Consider the following 18,606-nt stretch of genomic DNA (forward strand, 5'->3'; position numbering starts at 1 on the left):
ATAATAATCCTCACATCTTCGCATAGCGCCTCCTCACATCTTCGAGACGTCTCAAAGTGCTTCACAGACTATACTGTAAAGTGAATTGACCATATATTTTCTGAGCGAAACACGGCAGCCAATTGTGCACACAGCGTCCCACAAGCAGTCGTGGATTGAGTAACTGAATTATTATACTTTTTATTTACTGTAGGAATTATTATTTTTGAAGGAATTATTACCCACGGAAAAGCGATCCACCAATCGACTAACAACCAGATTCGTACCAGGTAAACAAGCGTGTGGAGTAAGGAAACTTGCCTAACATTTCACCCTGGCTGGAAATCGAACCCAGGTCCTCTTGCTTGCGAGGCGAGTGCTCTAAACAATACGCTACAGGACTCCACTTAATTGATTGTGGTTGTGGGTTGGTGGGGGGAAAGACCTCCGTGATGGTAGATATTTACTTACCAAAGTCTTCGCTCAGGTCCTATTTTAAATCAATGTCTTATACTGTAAAACAGTAGGCTATCCTGCCCAAGAAGCCGATTCTGGTCATTTTCCTAGATCCTGTCAGGTCTTTCAATTTGCCCACCTTTACTCCAAATCCCTTAATAATCTATTTCCATTTTGGTATCGAGCCCCATCGCTGTATCTTGAAACCTTTGGCAATTTGAATCCCTGGTAACTCCGATCTATTAACCTGTGTCCACAACCTTTCAGTGTCTGGGAAGTGCATCTCACATCCTCCCAAGCTTTTGTGTGAAGTTTATGATTAAAGGTTATTGCAGTAATTGATGTCGAAGGACTTACCAGGACATGGGAAGCTCAGCTTGCAAAGGGTTTCAGGATACAATACTGTACAAATGACACAGAGAGAACGGGATTAAATAGATTGCTCTTTAAAAGGGCCATCGCAGACAAAATGGGCTGAATGGCCTTCTTAAGCACTCTGGGGCACTACACTACGTAAGGGGCACTATGTAAATGCACGTTGCTCTTCAAATGTAAATGTGTATGGTTCTAATATGAGAAGGGAAATAGGGCCATTTTACCACTAGAAAAGATGAAGAAGACAGAGGGCATATATTCCTGAGGTTTCTGGTATTTTGTAGATCTGCCGTGAAGATTGCTCGAGAAATGTGTGACCTGCGCACAGACAAAATAATGGCTTTGGGGTTCAAACCTCCCAAAAAATATTGCTTTTAAAATCCCAATAGACAGGGAAAAATACGAACAGCACAGAAATAAAATATAATGCTTTCACCTTGATGTATAGTGAGTCATTTCACAACCTGAAGAACAGAAACAAAATCCTATTTGTGCGGCATAAATGAATGTAAAGCAAAGTTCCTCTGTTAGCAATCTTGGGATTAGGGGTTATTAAGAAAAGCAGCCCTGGAAAGTTAGATGTCTTATTGTTACAACTGAGGATGTAATTATAAGACTTGGTATTGAAGACAAATGTTTAGACAATACAGGAGATATCACATCATGTATTGTTATGTTTGTAATTGTTTTCAAAATACCTTGCCTACATTGTGTTGGGTTTTCTAATTTGAACTCTGCTAAAAATTACACGTGGAATACATTAGGACAGTTATTGAAGAGATCTTTACTGTGCGTTCAGCAACACCTCAATCTAATGATGCATTTTATTGCATATATATTGTTTCAGTAAAACAAATGCAAAATGGAATAAGCCCAATTGAGGGAGACGCAATGTCACACAGTGAGCGCTGCGAATTTACAAACAGAACATTCTAGAAAGGCCGAGCAGGGCCAATGTTGCAAGAGAAGTGTAGAGATAAAGGAGCCGATTCAATCCTCTTTAATTTTCACTTTTACCTGCCAGGAATCTCCCGGATATTCTGTTTTTAATCTGAAATCAAAGTTGTCGGAAACGCAAGTTACTAATACCTGTGAACGTTTCTAGTAAACAACAATGACAACTTCACGCGGGCTAGCGTCCCAGAGTGTTTTACCCGGGGAAAGAGATTTTATTATTGTGGAGGCCAGTTTCATTTTTAAGACCTGTGGAAAACCGGCTACTCAATTAAATCCGAATTTATGAATTTTTCACAATTCTGTGCAATCTTAGTTTTTTAGGCAAGACTGGGTTTATGGGCTAAGACTATGTGGAATTTTGGGGCCTCTGATACCTTGTTAGTGGAACCTTAATTGACTCTGACATTGACATTGTAATTAAGATTTTTTTTTGCCTCCCTTACAAACGATACCTAACACTGGGAGAATTTTTTTTTTAAATCACTGTGTAATTGCATTAAGAAATTTAACAAAAATAGAAAATGACTTAAATTGCAATCCTGGAAATGTAATTCTGTTTGCAGACCTGGCAATGATACGGTCTTACAATTGTCTTATAAACCATGTGCAAGGCACCAGAGTCTTCATAATTTTTACAATGCCCGTAAAAACCTGAAAGAATCTCGGTACAATACAATTTACATTTGTGTAGCGCCTTTCATCTTGGCAGGATGTCTCAAAGCCCTTAAACATTGCTGGCACCTGGACTGGGGTTGGAATCATGGATAATACAGAACACAGCAAAACAATGCCAGCTCATTAATAATTAATAAATGATAATAAAAATGCAAGGATTATTATTTATTATATTCCAGAGCTGCTCCTACACACTTGCTCTAATGCTTTCTCTCTCTCTCTCTCTCTCTTGCTCTCTCTCTCTTTCTCTTTCTCTCCTTTTAGAATGTTTCCCATCAGATACTTATCCAATTCAATCCCAATGATTTATTCACAAAATCACAGGATTGGTTTGTATGAAAAAGTCCCTTTGGCCCATCTGATTTCAACCCTCCAGAATACCCACCCTATCGTCCTCCCATCACAGCATCAAACTACTTTTCTTTTTGATATAAATGTCTCCTGTCTTCCTTCCTGCCAACCTGCTCCAGTTGTTAATTGTACACCGGGAAGCTTATCAAGAGCAGGATTGAACTGTGGATCTTTGTAAAAGGAAGATGGAAAGAGGAACTGTGTGCACACGCTGTGGTTTCCTTAGGCAGAGGCTGACCAATATGTTAGCAAAATTAGTATGAAATGCGCGAGTGAATGGCATAACGTTCATGGCTTGCCACATCATCACAGTAGGTCAGCCTGGTTGGTTCAGTGTGGTGTGTAGCACTCTCGCTTTGGAGTCAGAAAGTCATAATAATAATAATAATAATAATAATCCTTGCATTTGATATAGTGCTTTTCACGTCTTCTAGACGTCCCAAAGCGCTTCGCAGAATAGACTGTAAAGTGAATTGACATATATTTGTGGGCGAACGTGGCAGCCAATTGCGCACAGCAATGTCCCACAAACAGTCGTAGATTGAAAATGACCAATTTATTATTGTTTTGTTTTGAAGCGATTATTATTAGGCTCTGTGTGGAGTAAGGAAACTTGCCCAAGGTTTCGCCCTCTGCCTGGAATTGAACTCAGGTCTCTCACTTGCAAAGCGAGTGCTCTAACCACTGAGCTACAGGACTCCACATATATAGGTTCATGCCCCACGTTGGGGCTTTGAGCTTCTTTTAGTGTGAGGTGACACTCCAGTGCAATGCTGGTGGGGATTGTCAGTGTTGTGGCCCTTCGGATGAGATATTAAACTGAGGCCCTGTTTAATGTCTCACCCCTGTTGATTCCAACCCCCAGCACTGCATTGGAGGGTCAGGCTAACAGCCTGCGTGCATGTGATTTCTAACGAGTCATTTTCATACATTTGCATTTTTTATGTGATGGAAAGCCTGGTATTATCAGTGGTGCAGATAGGCAGAAACATTGAAAACTACAGCACAGAAGGAGGTAATTCAGCCCATCGACTCACAGAGCAAGGGAATCAATTCAATTCCGAGTCGCCTGTGCAAGGGATAAAAAAACACAGAGGGTAAGAACGTGAGATCTCTTCCTACGAATTTCAGATTGTTCAGAGCTGAATCTTGAGTCAAACCTAGCCTCCGACAATCGGTTTCCGATCTGCAAAATTGAAATCCAGATTACCCGAAGCTGGAAGAATCCTGCTTTGATCGACCATCCAAATTGTACGCGATGGATTCAAATTCAACCAACCACCCACTCTTACCCTCCACCCCTATTGCTTCCAACCCCCAGCTCGGGTGCAAACCCTTGACTGTCCATTGCCTTGCCTTGGGACGTCCTTCCGACATGAAAGGCACTGTGTAAATGTAAGTTGTTGCTGTTGTTGTTGAACATGAAATTAAAATCCCAAATCTCTTCTCGGTGAAATAATAGATGAGGCTTGTCTCTCGCTCAGCAACAGTAACTTTGTGCCTTAGTCACAGCGTTCCTTCAGTAAAGGCTTTATTCTGTGGCTGCAAGATCCTCTGACTATGATTTTGTGCGCAGGAGCTGGCGGGATCTGCTCACAGCAAAATTATCCTCTCTCTCGCACTCACAGCCAGCCAGTCACATTGCAATAAGTCAAGGATTGTTCAATTGGTGTGTTTTTTTTATTCCCACTTTACAGTAAATCCTATGAAGCGCTTTGAGATGGCTTGTAACATCCCCCTGAAGTGAAGGGGCTATATAAATGTAATTTGTTGTTGTTGATAACGTGATAAGGTGCTATTTCAAATGCAAGGATTATCAAATGCAAGGATTATTATCTCAAATGCAAGGATTCTCGTTGTAATCTCAAAGTACTTCACAGGTAATTCTTGTTGCGTGTACCTGTGGTCAAAAGATGGCAGGCACTTTGCACACAGCAGAGTCCCACAAACAGCAGCGCTCCCCCCACCCTCCAGCACTGCACTGGAGTGTCGGGCCTGGACTGTGATCCCAATGTGGGACTTGGACCCATGGCCAGAGAGTGACCTAACTGACTGCTACCCACGTTGACACCACCCAGATCGTATTTTCCCGTAACATTTAGTCACGACCTGTTTGTCCAAGAATAATACTGAGCTCGAGTGCTGCAGACTTGATGCAATCGTGAAGGAGATTAAAAGTTTACATTACCACAGGAAAAAATATACCTACATCAGAAGGACAGGAAACAGGAAGTCTTTCAGCCAAGTCTCTCGATATAAAAGATACCCTTGGTAGAAAAAATAAGAATAAGCCAAATACTAGAATTTCTGGCATTCTGTCCTGACAAAGCAAATACGAAAATGTTAAAAANGCAAGAGAGTCCGTCTGTTTGACCAGTGAGGTGGATGGAGTTCGTCTTTTTGTAAACCGTGTTTTATTTTGCTGTGTCGTGTGTGTGTGTTTTTCTTTAAAGCACCGAAGATCTGAACAGCAAGAGAGAAGAAACAGCAAATGTCGCAGAATGAGATCTCAACCACCACCCAATCCACAGCCAATCATAGATCAAATCCATGCTGTTTCTGCTGGTGCTGTTGCTGCGGCTGCTGGTATGTCCGACAATCTATACAGTAAAACCTAGTGGTAAAAAATAAATTCCTTACGCCTTACGCTTTAGCAGGTGAAAGCATTCTAAACGCCACACAGGATCCTAATGAATAACCAACCTCAATCAGAATTACTGTCGGTCTTCCTCAAACCCAGTTGATTAAATTTAAGTCGTAATTACATTTATTTCAGCAGCCTATTTTTATACCCTTTTTCTCTTACTCGAAGGACATGCTGCATTCCTGCAGAAAACAAAAGCCAGTCTCTGGGAGCCCTGTGCCCACAGAGAGCTTATACAGTGTTTTTTTATATAATACCCCACCCCCCCCCCATCCCCGAGCCCCACTCAAATTACTTTGAGACATAATTTGATTTACGTTGCTTTGTTAAAAGAAAGTGAACGACATTTGTTCTTAAGGCCCATCGTTCACACACTGCACGGTAAACCTTTCTGGGAAATCAGACACTTACGCAGGTAAGTTAGATCTTTGCAGTGGCTGTGAACAATCACATAATTGATGTTTAGTTGTCTGTAGAGTGTGGTCCTTCTGCAGAAATGATTTCCCAGAGCTGAGTCTTGCGGAGAGGTTTGTACACCACAATGTCTTTGCGTTAAGCTTTCTGTTCATTTTATCTCAAAGCACTTTGCAGGTAATTCCTGTTGAGTGTAGTGACTGTGCACCGAGAAGCAAAGATGGCAGGCAATTCGCACACAGCAAAGTCTCTGAACAGCAGTGCTCCCCCCCAATCCCCCCCACCCCCACCGATTCCAAACAGTTCTGCTTCTGAGAGAGAGAGGGAGAGAGTGACATTTTCAGTGAGTATCAAAAAATATCTAGGGGCTGAATTTTCTTTTTCCTTTTTTTTATAAAAGAAACTTAGGTGTAAAAACCGTCTGAACAAAACACAGCGATTGCTAACTCAATTGCAGAAATGCCCACTGTTGCTCAATCCATTTCTCATGGGCTTAGGCTTAAGACCGTTGTCTTGAAATTGAAATTTCTTAAATTCAACCTTATTGCGGAGCACTGAGGCACTATTCTAACGTGAAGAACGCTGTACAACGGCAAGTAGGAAGACTTGTCTGAGGCTGGAACCGCTGGAATCATTTACAACAACAACAATAACAAAATTGCATTTGTAAAGCGCCTTTCACGTCAGGAGGTCGTCCCAAGGCGCAGGACAGTCAGAGTTTCGAACCTGAGCTGGGGGTCGGGGTCGGGGAGGGTGGAGGGCTGTGGGGGGAAGCAGGGAGATCGAAAGCACGGTCGAAGAGGAGGGTCTTGAGATGAGTCTTGAAGGAGGCGAGGGAGGGGGCGAGGAGGAGGAAGTGCGGGGATGAATTTCCAGTGGATGGGAGCAGAGTGGAAGAAGGCCCACCTGCCAATAGTGGGGTGAGATGAACGACTTGATGCTATAAAGGGAAGACTTCTCGAGGTGTTCCGAGACAATGATATAAAATCGGTCGAAGAGCCTTCAACCGAACTGACAACTGATCTAACAATCTTTAAACGTGTGTTTTCTTTGGTTTTAGAATGGTGTAAATTACATATTCCTTGAATGTCAATTCTCTTTCTCTCTCTCTCTCTCTCCCACCCAAACCCACCTCCCCCACAGTTTCATTTCTCTTTCAAGTCGTGATGGGTTTTTGTTTGTCATGAAAACCACACAGTAGGAACTAGATTTCCTGTCTCGTGGATGTTTCAAAAAAATCTTTCTTCCTTTGCCAGTGCACATCAACTGAAACATTAGTTAGTAGAGACCCACTTCCTTAAACCACTCTTTCAAGAAACAGGCATTCTCTTGTTGTCAAACCACTTTTATTTTACGGTTGTGCAAAAAAGCAGCAGGTGTAACCCTCATGTTCTTCCCCAGAGCACGGCAAACTCAACTCAAGTTGCATTTATATAGCGCCCCTCACTCATGCAGGATAGCATCCCAGAGCGCTTGACAGTGGCGGAGCACGACACCAAGCCGGGGAGGTGACCGTAGGCACGGTCGGAGAGGAAAGTCTTCAGGCGCGACCTAAAGATGGGCGAGGAAGGAGCAAGGCGGAGGGGTAGAGGAAGGGAGTAGTAAGAAATTCAGGGAGTAGTGGCTGAAAGCGTGGCCACCCGTGGTGGAACGGAGGACACGAGGGAAGAAGCCAGTTGAGCGGAGGCAGAGGGCTGTGGGTTGGGGGGGTTTAAGCAGGTCGTAGAGGCAGGGAGGGGCCCGGGCATGAAGGGATTTGAAAATGAGTGTGAGGATCTTGACATTGATCTGTTTGGTGATAGGGAGCCAGTGGTGCCTGGCTACAACTGGTGTGACAGGGCTACGGGTGAGTAATGCACCTAAACAGTCATATTTATTCTTCAGTTGCTTAAAATCTGTACAGATGTGTGTGCAGACATACATAAAGGCTAAGACTAGGGAGAAGTTGGGGCCCTCTGGTGTCCGATAAATGCGATAATGCCTTTTGCCTTTTGACGATGTGAGCTCAAAGTCCTGACGTGGGTGGGGGCTCAAACTGAACCCACCACCTTCTGCCTCAAAAGGCGAGAACGCCAGCCACTGAGCCGGGCTGACAGCTTAGCTGCATCTAGTGACGCTCGGAAATGTAGCTCTCACGCGCGTGTTTTAAAAACACGTGATAAGGCGTTAAATCAAAAGGGAAGCATTATTATTACTACCCCAGAGGATCGAATTCAGGATCCTCATCCTCACCTACAAGGCCATTCACGGCCTTGCTCCCTCCTACCTCTGCGACCTACTATCCCCCTACCTACCTGCCCATACCCTCCGTTCCTCTGGCTCCGGTCTGCTCCTAATCCCCCGCCCCAACTGCTCTACCATCGGTGGCCGGGCCTTCAGCCTCTCAGCCCCGAGGCTCTGGAACTCCATCCCCCAGTGCCTTCGCCGCTTCCTCCCTTTCCTCCTTCAAGGTCGGTCTCAAGACCTTTCTCTTTGACCGTACCTTCAGCTCCCCTCTCGACTCTCTACCCCCTCCTCACTCCCTCCCTTCCCTCCCCTCACCCTGACCATTTCCCCCCAATGCTCGGGTCCCGACCCAACTGTCCAGCACCTTGGGACGTCCTCCCGACGTGAAAGGCGCTCTATAAATGCAATCTTGTTGTTGTTGTTCTCTCTGTGCCACTAAAGTGAACAGTTATTGAGCTCCCCCCACCCACCAACCCCTGTGCCAAAATATGGGAGCCTCCTTGTCCACTTCACTGCTCCACAGCTGACAGCTCAGCTGAATTAGAGATAATGGGTGCAAGGAATGCAAGAAATTTGGCTTTTGCATTCCCCATTTGCTGCTAATGTTAACCTGGTGATTCGAATTACACTGTATGGACAGCACTGGAAGGGACTGTTAATGTTTAGGATGAACAGGATCATCACAGGGAGGGGCTATAATGTTGCAGAGTTTTTAAATGCAATATTTTAAACGGAGGAGCAAAGTGTGTGGGGTGCGGGGGTTGGGGGAGAGACATTAGGAGGAATTGTTTTACGCAGAGATCTGATAGCGTGTGGAGTGGCAAGCTGTGCCACTCCCAAAAAGACTTGTTTCTCACCAGCGGGAACAACGCTTGCATCACTCACGCACAAGGCAAACAGTCACACACAGATCAGAATTGTTCCATGTGTTTGCCATGCAAAATATGATGAAAATAACATTGCGGGATTGATTTGGCTGTTACGGATTGACGGCTTTGCAGTGTAACTCCTCTGAGGTTAGTCATGTCCGCCCTTGTCAACAACAACAAAATTAAATCTATACAGCGCCTTTCACATTGGGAGGATGTCCCGAAATGCTGGACAGTTAAGGGTTTGCGCCCGAGCTGGGGGTTGGGATCAGGAGATTTGAAGGGCAGGGTTGGTGGGTGGGTGGGTAGGTGGGTGGGAGAGTAGTTGAAAGTACGATCAAAGAGGGAAGTCTTGAGATGGGCCTTGAAGAAGGCAAGGGAGGGGACAAGATGGAAGGACTCCAGGATGGAGTTCTAGAGGGTGGGGCCAGAAAACCTGAAGGCCCAACTGCGATGGTGGGGCGGGCAGGACGGGGAACATGAAGCAGGCCAGTGCCCACCGAGCGGAGGGAACGGACTGATTGCTATGGTGCTATGTGGTGTCCAATGCTGGGATGGATAGAACTTCAGGTAATAAACCTTTATACAGTGGGCGATCAATGACTTATTAAGCAGATTATCAAGGAGGATAGTAGAGTGTAGTCAAGGGAAGCTGTGGGTAGGCCAGTCAGCAGTTTAGTTGCCCAGGGTCATGTTTGAGAAATGGTATGTGACCCAGTTATAACCGTTAAATCAAACGAAAAATCGAGACACTGAGTAAATATTTCCATCGTGGGATAATTCAAGGCAACGACGTTGCAGTTTAGAGATTGCAGAGTTTCTATTCTTCTGGGCCGACCAGTTCTGTATGCGCTGAAAGAAGAGATAGCATCACACAGTTATAAACAACCTCAAACATCCAGAATAGTGTTAATGCTGTGCTTCTTCAGCCATAATTGACTAATAAATGAAGAAACACAAAATAATGCATTTTAAACTCTTTGCTCGACTGATTGTTAGTTTTCCTCATTTTCGCCCACAAAGAACAGTCAATTCACTTTACTGCATATCCTGTGAAGCGCTTTGAGACGTCTCGATGACGTGATAAGGTGCTATATCAAAGGCAAGAATTTTTATTATTATTTTATTTCCTCAGCTCTTTATTTAAAAATATTTAGTTGTTACTTTTTCTCAAACTTTCAAAAACTATTTCCTCAACTATTTATAATTTTTTTTTAAAAAAGCGAGAAAATGGGGAACAGTTAAAGGGTCGATGACTGATAGGATCTGTGACTGTCTCAATTTTCTGGCTCTTGAATCTTGAAACGGAACTGAGGTGGGGAGTTTGAGAGTAAAATAATAATAATCCTCACGTTTGATACAGCGCCTTATCACGTCGTTGAGACGTCGCTTCACAGAATATATTGTAAAGTGGATTGACTGTGTATTTTGTGGGCGAAACGTGGCAGACATTTACGCACAGCAGCGTCCCACAAACAGTTTTGGAGTGAGTAATTGTTTTAAAGAATTGTTACCGCCGGAAAGCCATCCACAGATTGACTAACTACCGGGTTCCTACTTACTGCTGGATAACCAGAGGCGTGTGGAGCAAGGAAACTTGCCTAAGATTTCGCCCCACTCGGGAATCGAACCCGGGTCCTCTCGCTTGCGATGCCGAGAACAGGGAGCGCCAGGAGGCATGAAGATGTTCTCAGAACTCCAAGGGTTAAATTGGTCCATTTTCCAGCAAAGATTGTTTCTATAATCCGTCATGTTGACATCTATCTTGCATCACTGTTCCTGGTTTCATGACTCACAATAGAGGAACTAAATGTCACAAGACTAGTGGCACCACTGCGATCTGCAATATTGCTTCTCTGCCTGCAAGCAAGGCAGTGGCTGAAACTCTCAGTCACCGGTAGAATACCTTAAATAAGTTGGCTGAAAATACATCTTGAAATAAGAAAAAAAAATGTGGAGAGTGGGGTTAGGGGGTGGGAGTAAGTGGTAACCACCTTTAACAAGGCTTGGCAAGTGCGACAATCAGTTGCACACTCATGAACTCTTATGAAAGGAAACCGCAGTAAAACCTGATAGGGTTTCGCTGTCCATTTCTCTCAGGAAGTTGCACCATCAGAGATGTCTACATCGGAGGTCAGGGTGAGAGAAATCCACTGGTCACAACCTTAAAGCCACGCACTTTTCGAGTTCCCAGCGAAGTTGCACGGTTCGATTAATACTTATCAATAATCCTTGCATTTGATATCTCACCTTTCACGTCGGGAAGTGCTTCACAGGATTCACTGGACAGTGTAGTGACTGTGTATTTTGTAGGTAAAATGCGCTACCAGTTTGTGCACAGCAATGTCCCACAAACAGCAAAGATCCCGTGGGTGAATTTTATCTGGGGGAATCATTGGCCAGGAGACCGGGAGAAACTCCCTTCTAATTTCAATTAGTGTTATTGAATCTTGAACGCCTACCTGAATGGGCAGACAGGACCTCAATTTTAAAATCTGATCCAAAGGCCGGCACCTCCGACACAGCATTGGCGAGTTAGCAATGGGCTATGAGTCGCAAGATCCGACGTGGGGCTTGAACCCACAGCCTTCAGATTCGAGGCGAGAGCGCTGCTGACTGAGCCAGGCTGACACCCAGGGTGGCCTAATAAAATGTGACGCACGAGAACGCTAAGACGGGCGATCGAGGGACCAATTTGTCGCCTAAACAAAATCTTGCCATCATTGCCGATACCGCTGCTCTGTTTTGCTGGATTGAGGCACTTGGTACAGGATGGTACGAATGCATTCACCAGAATACCACAAGGCCCTCGATGTCTGCTCGCTTGGGGTTCAGTGCTATAAATGTGTGGCCGTTTGTTATTTCACCGACTTCCTTTGTTGTCCCCGTTAGGAAAGGAAACAATGATCGGATCCGAAGAGCATCCTACGATACCAAATTGGAAACGATACAGAACTGTGAAGCGAGGTGAGCCCTAGGTCCATTTAGAATCAGATGTCGTCTCTTCTCGTTTCTCGGCCAACTTCGATGAATGTGAACCAGAGAAACTTTCTTAAAAAGACGACAACTTTGTATTTTTCATCCAACCGTGTGTGGCCCAGTTTGTATGGAAGTCAACAGCAGGAAATCTATGACACTGGGCTCATACCTGCATTGTTTACGTGCTCTGGTGTGTGAGGTGTTGTGTGAGGTGCACTGTATAAATGCAAGTTGTTGTTGTTGTTTATGTGTTCACTGTCTTCTAACCCAGACAAGAGCATTAGCACTACAGACCAGCATACTATCGAATAACTCATGATCAACGGTATTTTGAGAATCACCCCAGCTCATCCATTAGTACTTAAAAGGCGGCAGAACAACCAAACAGTTCAATATTCATCCCTTTTGACTGGCATCATTCGGGGGGGGAAATTGCATAAGTATGATAAATCATATTAAGGTTATTACATTCGATAAGGACCTCCATCGCCCTTGATTTTTTTGTTTGTCTTCACAGCTATAACTCTATAATTACCGAAACGTTGCCAGCTGACCTTTTAAAGTTGCATTCTTTGCAAATGAGTCAGTCATTGGTTGGTATAGGCTGGGACTTTCATAATGTAATCACAAAAAAACTACTTGAAAGCATTCAGATATAAATAATTCAAAGCCTTTAAGGTTGCTTAAAGTGAAATGAAGAAATGCCAATGGCATTTTGTTTTCTGAAATGTCGTCCTTACTCGTCTAACATTGATTGCACTCCTTGTTGGCCTCGATAGCTCCCCTCATCAGAAGCTTCAACTGATCTAGAACTTTGCCCAGGTTCTCTCCTGTTCAACACCTTTCATGTCCATTATTTCAATCCTCAGCAAGCTCCACTGGCTCCCAGCATCTCAGAGTTGAGTTTAAGATCCGTATCCTGCTCTTTAAATCAGCCCATGTCTCCCCTCAACCTATCTGGCCTATCGTCCAGGCCTACATCCCAGCCCATATCCTCCACTCAGGTCTGTTGCTCGCTCCATACTCCCTTTCCTTCACTATTTGTGGCCAAGCCTTTAGCCACCATACCCCTGTCTCCTGGAACTCTCTTCCACACTCTCATTGGACATGTACACTCTGGGGTCCCCAAGCCTTGGCTCTTGCCAACCTGCACCTAATACTTACTGTAATTAGGTAAACAGGATGAGTCTCTCCAGGGAGAGAGTGTGTATTCCATTGCAACAAATATCTCTCGGATTTCCATGTGGATGTGGGTGGGAGGCATGGAATTCTCAGCTGAGTTTGGATACTCTTAAGCATGGAGATGGGTTTCCGCATGTGTCAGATACCTGGCTGACTAAAAAAAGATGATCACATACAAACATCTCAAAGTGCTTCACGCTAATTATTGACAAGTGTCGTGACTGCTTTGCAGGTGAATGCAAAGCATGCCCCCTTCTTTATGTGAGATACGGGGCCTCTCTTTATGGTTCAATTAAAACGTGAGGTTAATGAAATCAGAAGGGAAGTTTTAAGCAGTAACCTGGTATGTGTGCACTCACAATGTTTTCATTAATTATGTTGCACAGTGGAAAGCCAACAACAGAGGAAGTACACGCATGGGGACACTCGTTTGACAAGCTAATGAAAACTCCTGCTGGCAGAAATGTCTTCAGAGAATTCTTACGAACTGAATATAGTGAAGAGAATATGCTCTTTTGGCTGGCATGCGAGGATCTCAAAAACGAAGTCATCAAAAAAGTCATTGAGGAGAAAGTCAGAATGATATATGAGGACTATATTTCGATACTTTCCCCTAAAGAGGTAAGTTTTTTTAAATACGTTCTTTCTCTACCCCCTCATCGCTCCCTCCCTTCCCTCCCCCTGACCATTTCCCCCCAATGCTCGGGTCCTGACCCAACTGTCCAGTGCCTTGGGACGTCCCCCCGAAGTGAAAGGCGCTCTATAAATGGATTCTTGTTGTTGTTGTTTTATGCGGGTATTTTAATGGCGCCACTTGAATAGGCAGTACAGCTGGGAGTTCCTTTGTACGTTTGCATAATATTAAGTGCATATCGACAGAACCTAGAGGTCCGTGAAGCCTTTTTGAAATGTCCTTAACCTTATCGACCTGCCCGCTCCCTTCGCTCAGGAAGCACATCCCTCGCTCTGCCCGTCCCACTATCGGCGATCGGTCCTTCAGCCTTTCTGCCCATACTCTCTGGAACTCTGTATCAGGGCCTCTTCTTTTCACCCTTTCCCACCTCTTTCAAGGTCCATCTCAAGACCTTCCTCTTTGACCGTGTCTTCGGTCATCCATCTGTCCTTTATTCTCCTGAGCTGCTCTGATTGTCAATCAAACCCAGGACAGTTTCCTTTTTTTTTCTTGTCGCCTCAACACATTTTAGATTTCCATATTCCTTTCCTTTGCTCAAGAGTCAAAACAATTTGTCTTGAAGCACATTTCCCTTTGCATTTGCCAATAACGTGGCATATTTAAACAATTTGCAAAGCGGATGACGTGGGGGTGAATTAGACTAACAGCTGCAAAGAGGTTGCCGTTATGCTGTGATCTTACAGAACCCAACCCAACGTAAGTGGTTTTACACAACAAGAAAGTGGCTTAAGACGTCTACGACACTTCCACCTCCAGCCCGAATGGAGTCGAAAGAAGGACGCAGCGATTCTGGTGGTCGAGTTCAAATTATTCCTTGCGTTCGATACAGCGCCTTATCACGTCTTCGAGACGTCTCAAAGCGCTTCACAGAATATACTGAAAAGTTAATTGACTGTATATTTCGTGGGCGAAAAGTTGATTGAGTGCAAGGCTAAACAGTTTGGTTTAGTTGAGAACGTTTTGAGGAGCTTCACAGGATGTACTGTAAAGCGGAGTGACTGTGTATTTTGAGGGCGAAATGTGGCAGCCAGTTTTCCACACAGCATTGTCCCACATGCAGCCATGGAGCGAGTGGCCAAATTATTTGGCCGGGGACACCCGGAGAGAGAAACTCCCCTTTCTTTTCGAGTAGAGCTGCGGGATCTTTAACGGCCACCTGAACAGGCAGATGAGACCATGCCTCCGACAAAGAAACCATACCCCCTCACACCCCCACCCAATGAGCTGTACAATAAGGGGTTAGCAAGCAATCGGCCCATTCAGAATGAAGTCCACATTATAAGGGCAGAGTTTTGCCGAGTGAAGGCAATTGCAGGTTCACATCCCCTGTTTCACTGACCCTGACCTCAAGCTGTGGTGTTCAGAGCCGCAGATAACCTGGCCGACAAACCAGGTAAGTGAGGCAACGACTAGATCTGTCTCAGAGCAGACACTGAAGGGAGGCTTCATCCAACGAGCTGGAGGGGGAGGCTGTCAGTGTCACCTCCGCTGCGACCGTTGTGACCATTGCACCAGCCACAAACACGGCCAGAAATGCGACCATGACCACAACCACAAGCCCACACGACCCGAAACAGCTACAGCAAGTTCACCCACCTCGTAAGTGTCCAACTTCACTTTGAATTCAGGTGTTCCACATCAACACCAGCTAAAACTTGCTCCTCAAAGCGCTTCATTTCACCCTCCTGAGTTGCCGCTTACCTTGTCGTTACTTCGTTGGCCCCTGGATCAAAACCGTGGACCTTTCTCACCCAACACTGTAAAACCAAATGGTTTCAGATGCAACAACAACAACAAATTGCATTCAACGCCCTGGGATATCTTTCCGATGTGAAGGACACTGTGTTCTTGTTGTTGTACAGAGCCTTTCATGTCGTGAGGACATCCAAGACGCTGGACAGTCAGGGATTTGGGACACAGGCGTGTCCTTCGCAAGCGTTACTCTGCTTACCCTGTATCTCTCTGAAACGCGTATTTCTGTTGGGAATGGCAGATTGGTCAATGAACTGATTTTCTTTTCCCTCGCAAACCCGGATAAAACTAACTGGCTCCGGAAGCTATTTGTTTGTGATTAGCTGTTTAGGATTTGGGATTGGGAACCCTACAGATTGAAGCAGACACTCGCAGGGATGTTTTATTGAAGGAGCTCAGCAGGTTACACAATAATGACTTTTTCGAATTAACATCATTTATCAGAGAACAAAACCGAGGCAGTTCTTTGTGAATACGTTTCCTTTTAGATGCCTACACTCGTTCATACCTTTTAGTTGGGTCTGACTGAATTTTGCTCAAACATTCATGTCCGCAACTTTCAAATTTCAACCTTGGTCCAAACTTCTTAGTTCTGATGGAAAAAATGAATTGCTCAGAATTCCTTCGTGAACTTTGAAGCTGTGCTTGATTTGGGCTCTGACTTGCTTATGAATCAAACGCTTTCCGGGTCCACTAAGGAATCCTGTGGCTTAGTGGTTGACACACCTGCCTCCCAAGCGAGAGGACCCGAGTTCGATTCCTGGGTGGGACGAAACTTCAGTTTGGTCACTCGACCCGCGACTGTTTATGGGACGCTGCTGTGCGCAATTGGCTGCCGCGTTTCGCCAACAAAATACACAGTCACTCCACTTTACAGTATATTCTGTGAAGCGCTTTGAGATGTCACAATGATATAATAAGGTGCTGTATCAAATGCAAGGATTATTATTCTCATCCATATGTTTTCTGTAATGAGCATTTCTAAAGGAGCCTCTTTAAGAAACACAGTAATATTGTTTGCATTTGATTTGTACCAAAACATGGTTATCATGAAGAAACACAAACCTTTGCTTGCTATTTGCTTTTCGTTCCTAAATATTGAAGTACAGTGATCGACATATGGCAAAGTTAAAATCATCAAATTGCCTTCACTTTAACATTTTTCATGTTTTACAATTTATTTAAAAGCCCCTGGTCGACAACTTTACTCCACAACTTTATTCACTGTCTACACCGTTGGGTTTGCACAGAATTTCAGAAGGTTTTTCCACTTGTTGATGAAAAACGTTCTGAAATTCATTTGTTAATGGAGGCCAGCAAGAAAGAGGATGTGGGTTCAAGGCTGTGAAAGGTCATCTTAAGTGAAACCCGGGCAGCTTTCCTTTACACACAGGGCAATGGACTGTTGGAGAGGGAAGTGGGATGCTTTTGAAGAAAAGTCTGAAAGAAAATAATTCATTGAATCCAACCCAAATTAGAAGATAAGTGGAGATGTGGGGATGCGAGAATGTTCTCGAGTGTTTGCTTGCTTTCCTCTGGTATTTATACAATACACTGGGAGATGGTGTAGTTAGAGCCAAATGCAGTCAGGTAGGTTTTGGGTGGATTGTGAAAAGAGGGAGGTTAATGGACATAATTTTGTTGGTTAGTTTAATAATAGCAAAGTACTGATCAGTGTACGTTTGCTTTGCACATCATTTTTGAAGTGCGGGACTGCCCTCTCGTGCCAGCAAGTAAGTACTGCAGCCAAATCAATTCAGAGTAATTCAATTATATCGAACGCTAATCCAGTAAAATTGCAAGATTAGAAACAGCTATTGAAGGAAATTAACAGCGATAATTGAAAGTTTTGTGTTCTACAGAAGGAAACAAGTCAAACTACTACTATTACTACTAATAATAATCCTCGCATATGATGTAGCACCTTATCATGTCGTTGAGACGTATCAAAGCACTTCACAGAATATATTATAAAGTGGAATAACTGGGTATTTAAATTGAACAGGAATAAAGGTAGGAATCGTTTGTGGGCGAACATGTTACTTATGGGACAGACAGCACTGTCACAGATTAGCTGTTGATTTTGCCTGTATAACATCCACTCAATTTCTAACCAATTTTATCTAAGCTCTTACAGGCATTTACAGGAAAGGTAATATAAATTGCCAATTATCATTGTTATTGGAAGTAATGAACATACTTTTCTTTTCTGCACAGGTTAGCCTTGACTCCCGGGTTCGCGAGGTCATCAACAAAAAGATATCAGATCCGTCACCCCACACATTTGACGATGCACAGCTTCAGATTTATACCTTAATGCACAGAGACTCTTATCCAAGGTTCCTGAACTCTTCTATATACAAGTCATTGAATCAGAGCACATCGATCACTTCTTCAGAATCATAGATATTTAACGATACGTTACGGGGGGAAAAAAATAATCGAATTTTTGTACACAAACATCGAACTGTCCATCTATTGGTAGACAAACTGAAGGTACAGGGTCAGCACAAAGAAAGAAAAATTAAACTCAGGTTTGTTTTGCTACTGATTTCCTGTTGCCTAATAAAACGTGAGAGGCACTAATTTACATTGATATTAGAAGCTTCAGATTAACCTCTGCACCACTTGACTCCCAAACAATGGCTTAGATAATGATAGTGATTTTACAGTCCATTTGTTTTTACAAATGCATTAGAAACATAACTCGGTGCGAAGGGACACAGGCTTGGATCAGACTTACAGAAGCCAGTCATCGCCAAATACACACACAGTCAAGTCAATACCCCTGATTAACGTGTTTGGCTACATATGAGCAGTCTCATAAAATATACAGTATATATACCTGTTTTCAGGTGCAAGGGGTGTTATTGTACCTTTACCTTAAAAATCATGAGATACACGTAACTTCTGATTCAAAAGAGGATAGTGTTCAAAACGTAAAGCACAACTTATTTCTCTGTGTATAATAGTCATGAAATTGGGCACTTGTGCAATCATGCTTTTAAAAACACATACACACACACACACGTTTTGCTGCTATAGTATACCAG

The 18,606-nt window shown here is 43.9% G+C and overlaps 1 protein-coding gene across 2 annotated transcripts; it reads left to right on the forward strand.

The window, feature by feature from the left end:
* The first annotated feature begins 250 nt into the window (after positions 1–250).
* LOC103189920 (regulator of G protein signaling 19) lies at positions 251–18,381 on the forward strand. Of its 2 annotated transcripts, XM_007910483.2 has the most exons (5): positions 251–269; positions 5,247–5,379; positions 11,839–11,913; positions 13,494–13,728; positions 17,771–18,381. In XM_007910483.2, exons 2-5 carry the CDS (start codon positions 5,285–5,287, stop codon positions 17,957–17,959), a joined length of 594 nt encoding a protein of 197 aa, XP_007908674.2. In that variant the 5' UTR covers positions 251–269; positions 5,247–5,284; the 3' UTR covers positions 17,960–18,381. The 2 variants fall into 2 exon arrangements, with proteins under 2 accessions (XP_007908674.2, XP_007908673.2); XM_007910482.2 differs by lacking the exon at positions 251–269 and having other exon boundaries at positions 5,043–5,379.
* The last annotated feature ends 225 nt before the right edge of the window (positions 18,382–18,606 follow it).

Source organism: Callorhinchus milii, unplaced genomic scaffold, assembly GCF_018977255.1.
Source record: "Callorhinchus milii isolate IMCB2004 unplaced genomic scaffold, IMCB_Cmil_1.0 Scaffold18, whole genome shotgun sequence".
Classification (NCBI taxonomy): Eukaryota; Metazoa; Chordata; class Chondrichthyes; order Chimaeriformes; family Callorhinchidae; genus Callorhinchus; species Callorhinchus milii.

What these genes read in the sequence shown, in the direction of transcription:
- LOC103189920 (XM_007910483.2), top strand. Translation starts at nt 5,285, where the DNA reads ATGTCGCAGAATGAGATCTCAACCACCACCCAATCCACAGCCAATCAT. An exon ending in TGCTGTTGCTGCGGCTGCTG is followed by an intron (nt 5,380 to 11,838) that starts GTATGTCCGACA and finishes TGTCCCCGTTAG; the next exon opens with GAAAGGAAACAATGATCGGA. An exon ending in CGATACTTTCCCCTAAAGAG is followed by an intron (nt 13,729 to 17,770) that starts GTAAGTTTTTTT and finishes TTTTCTGCACAG; the next exon opens with GTTAGCCTTGACTCCCGGGT.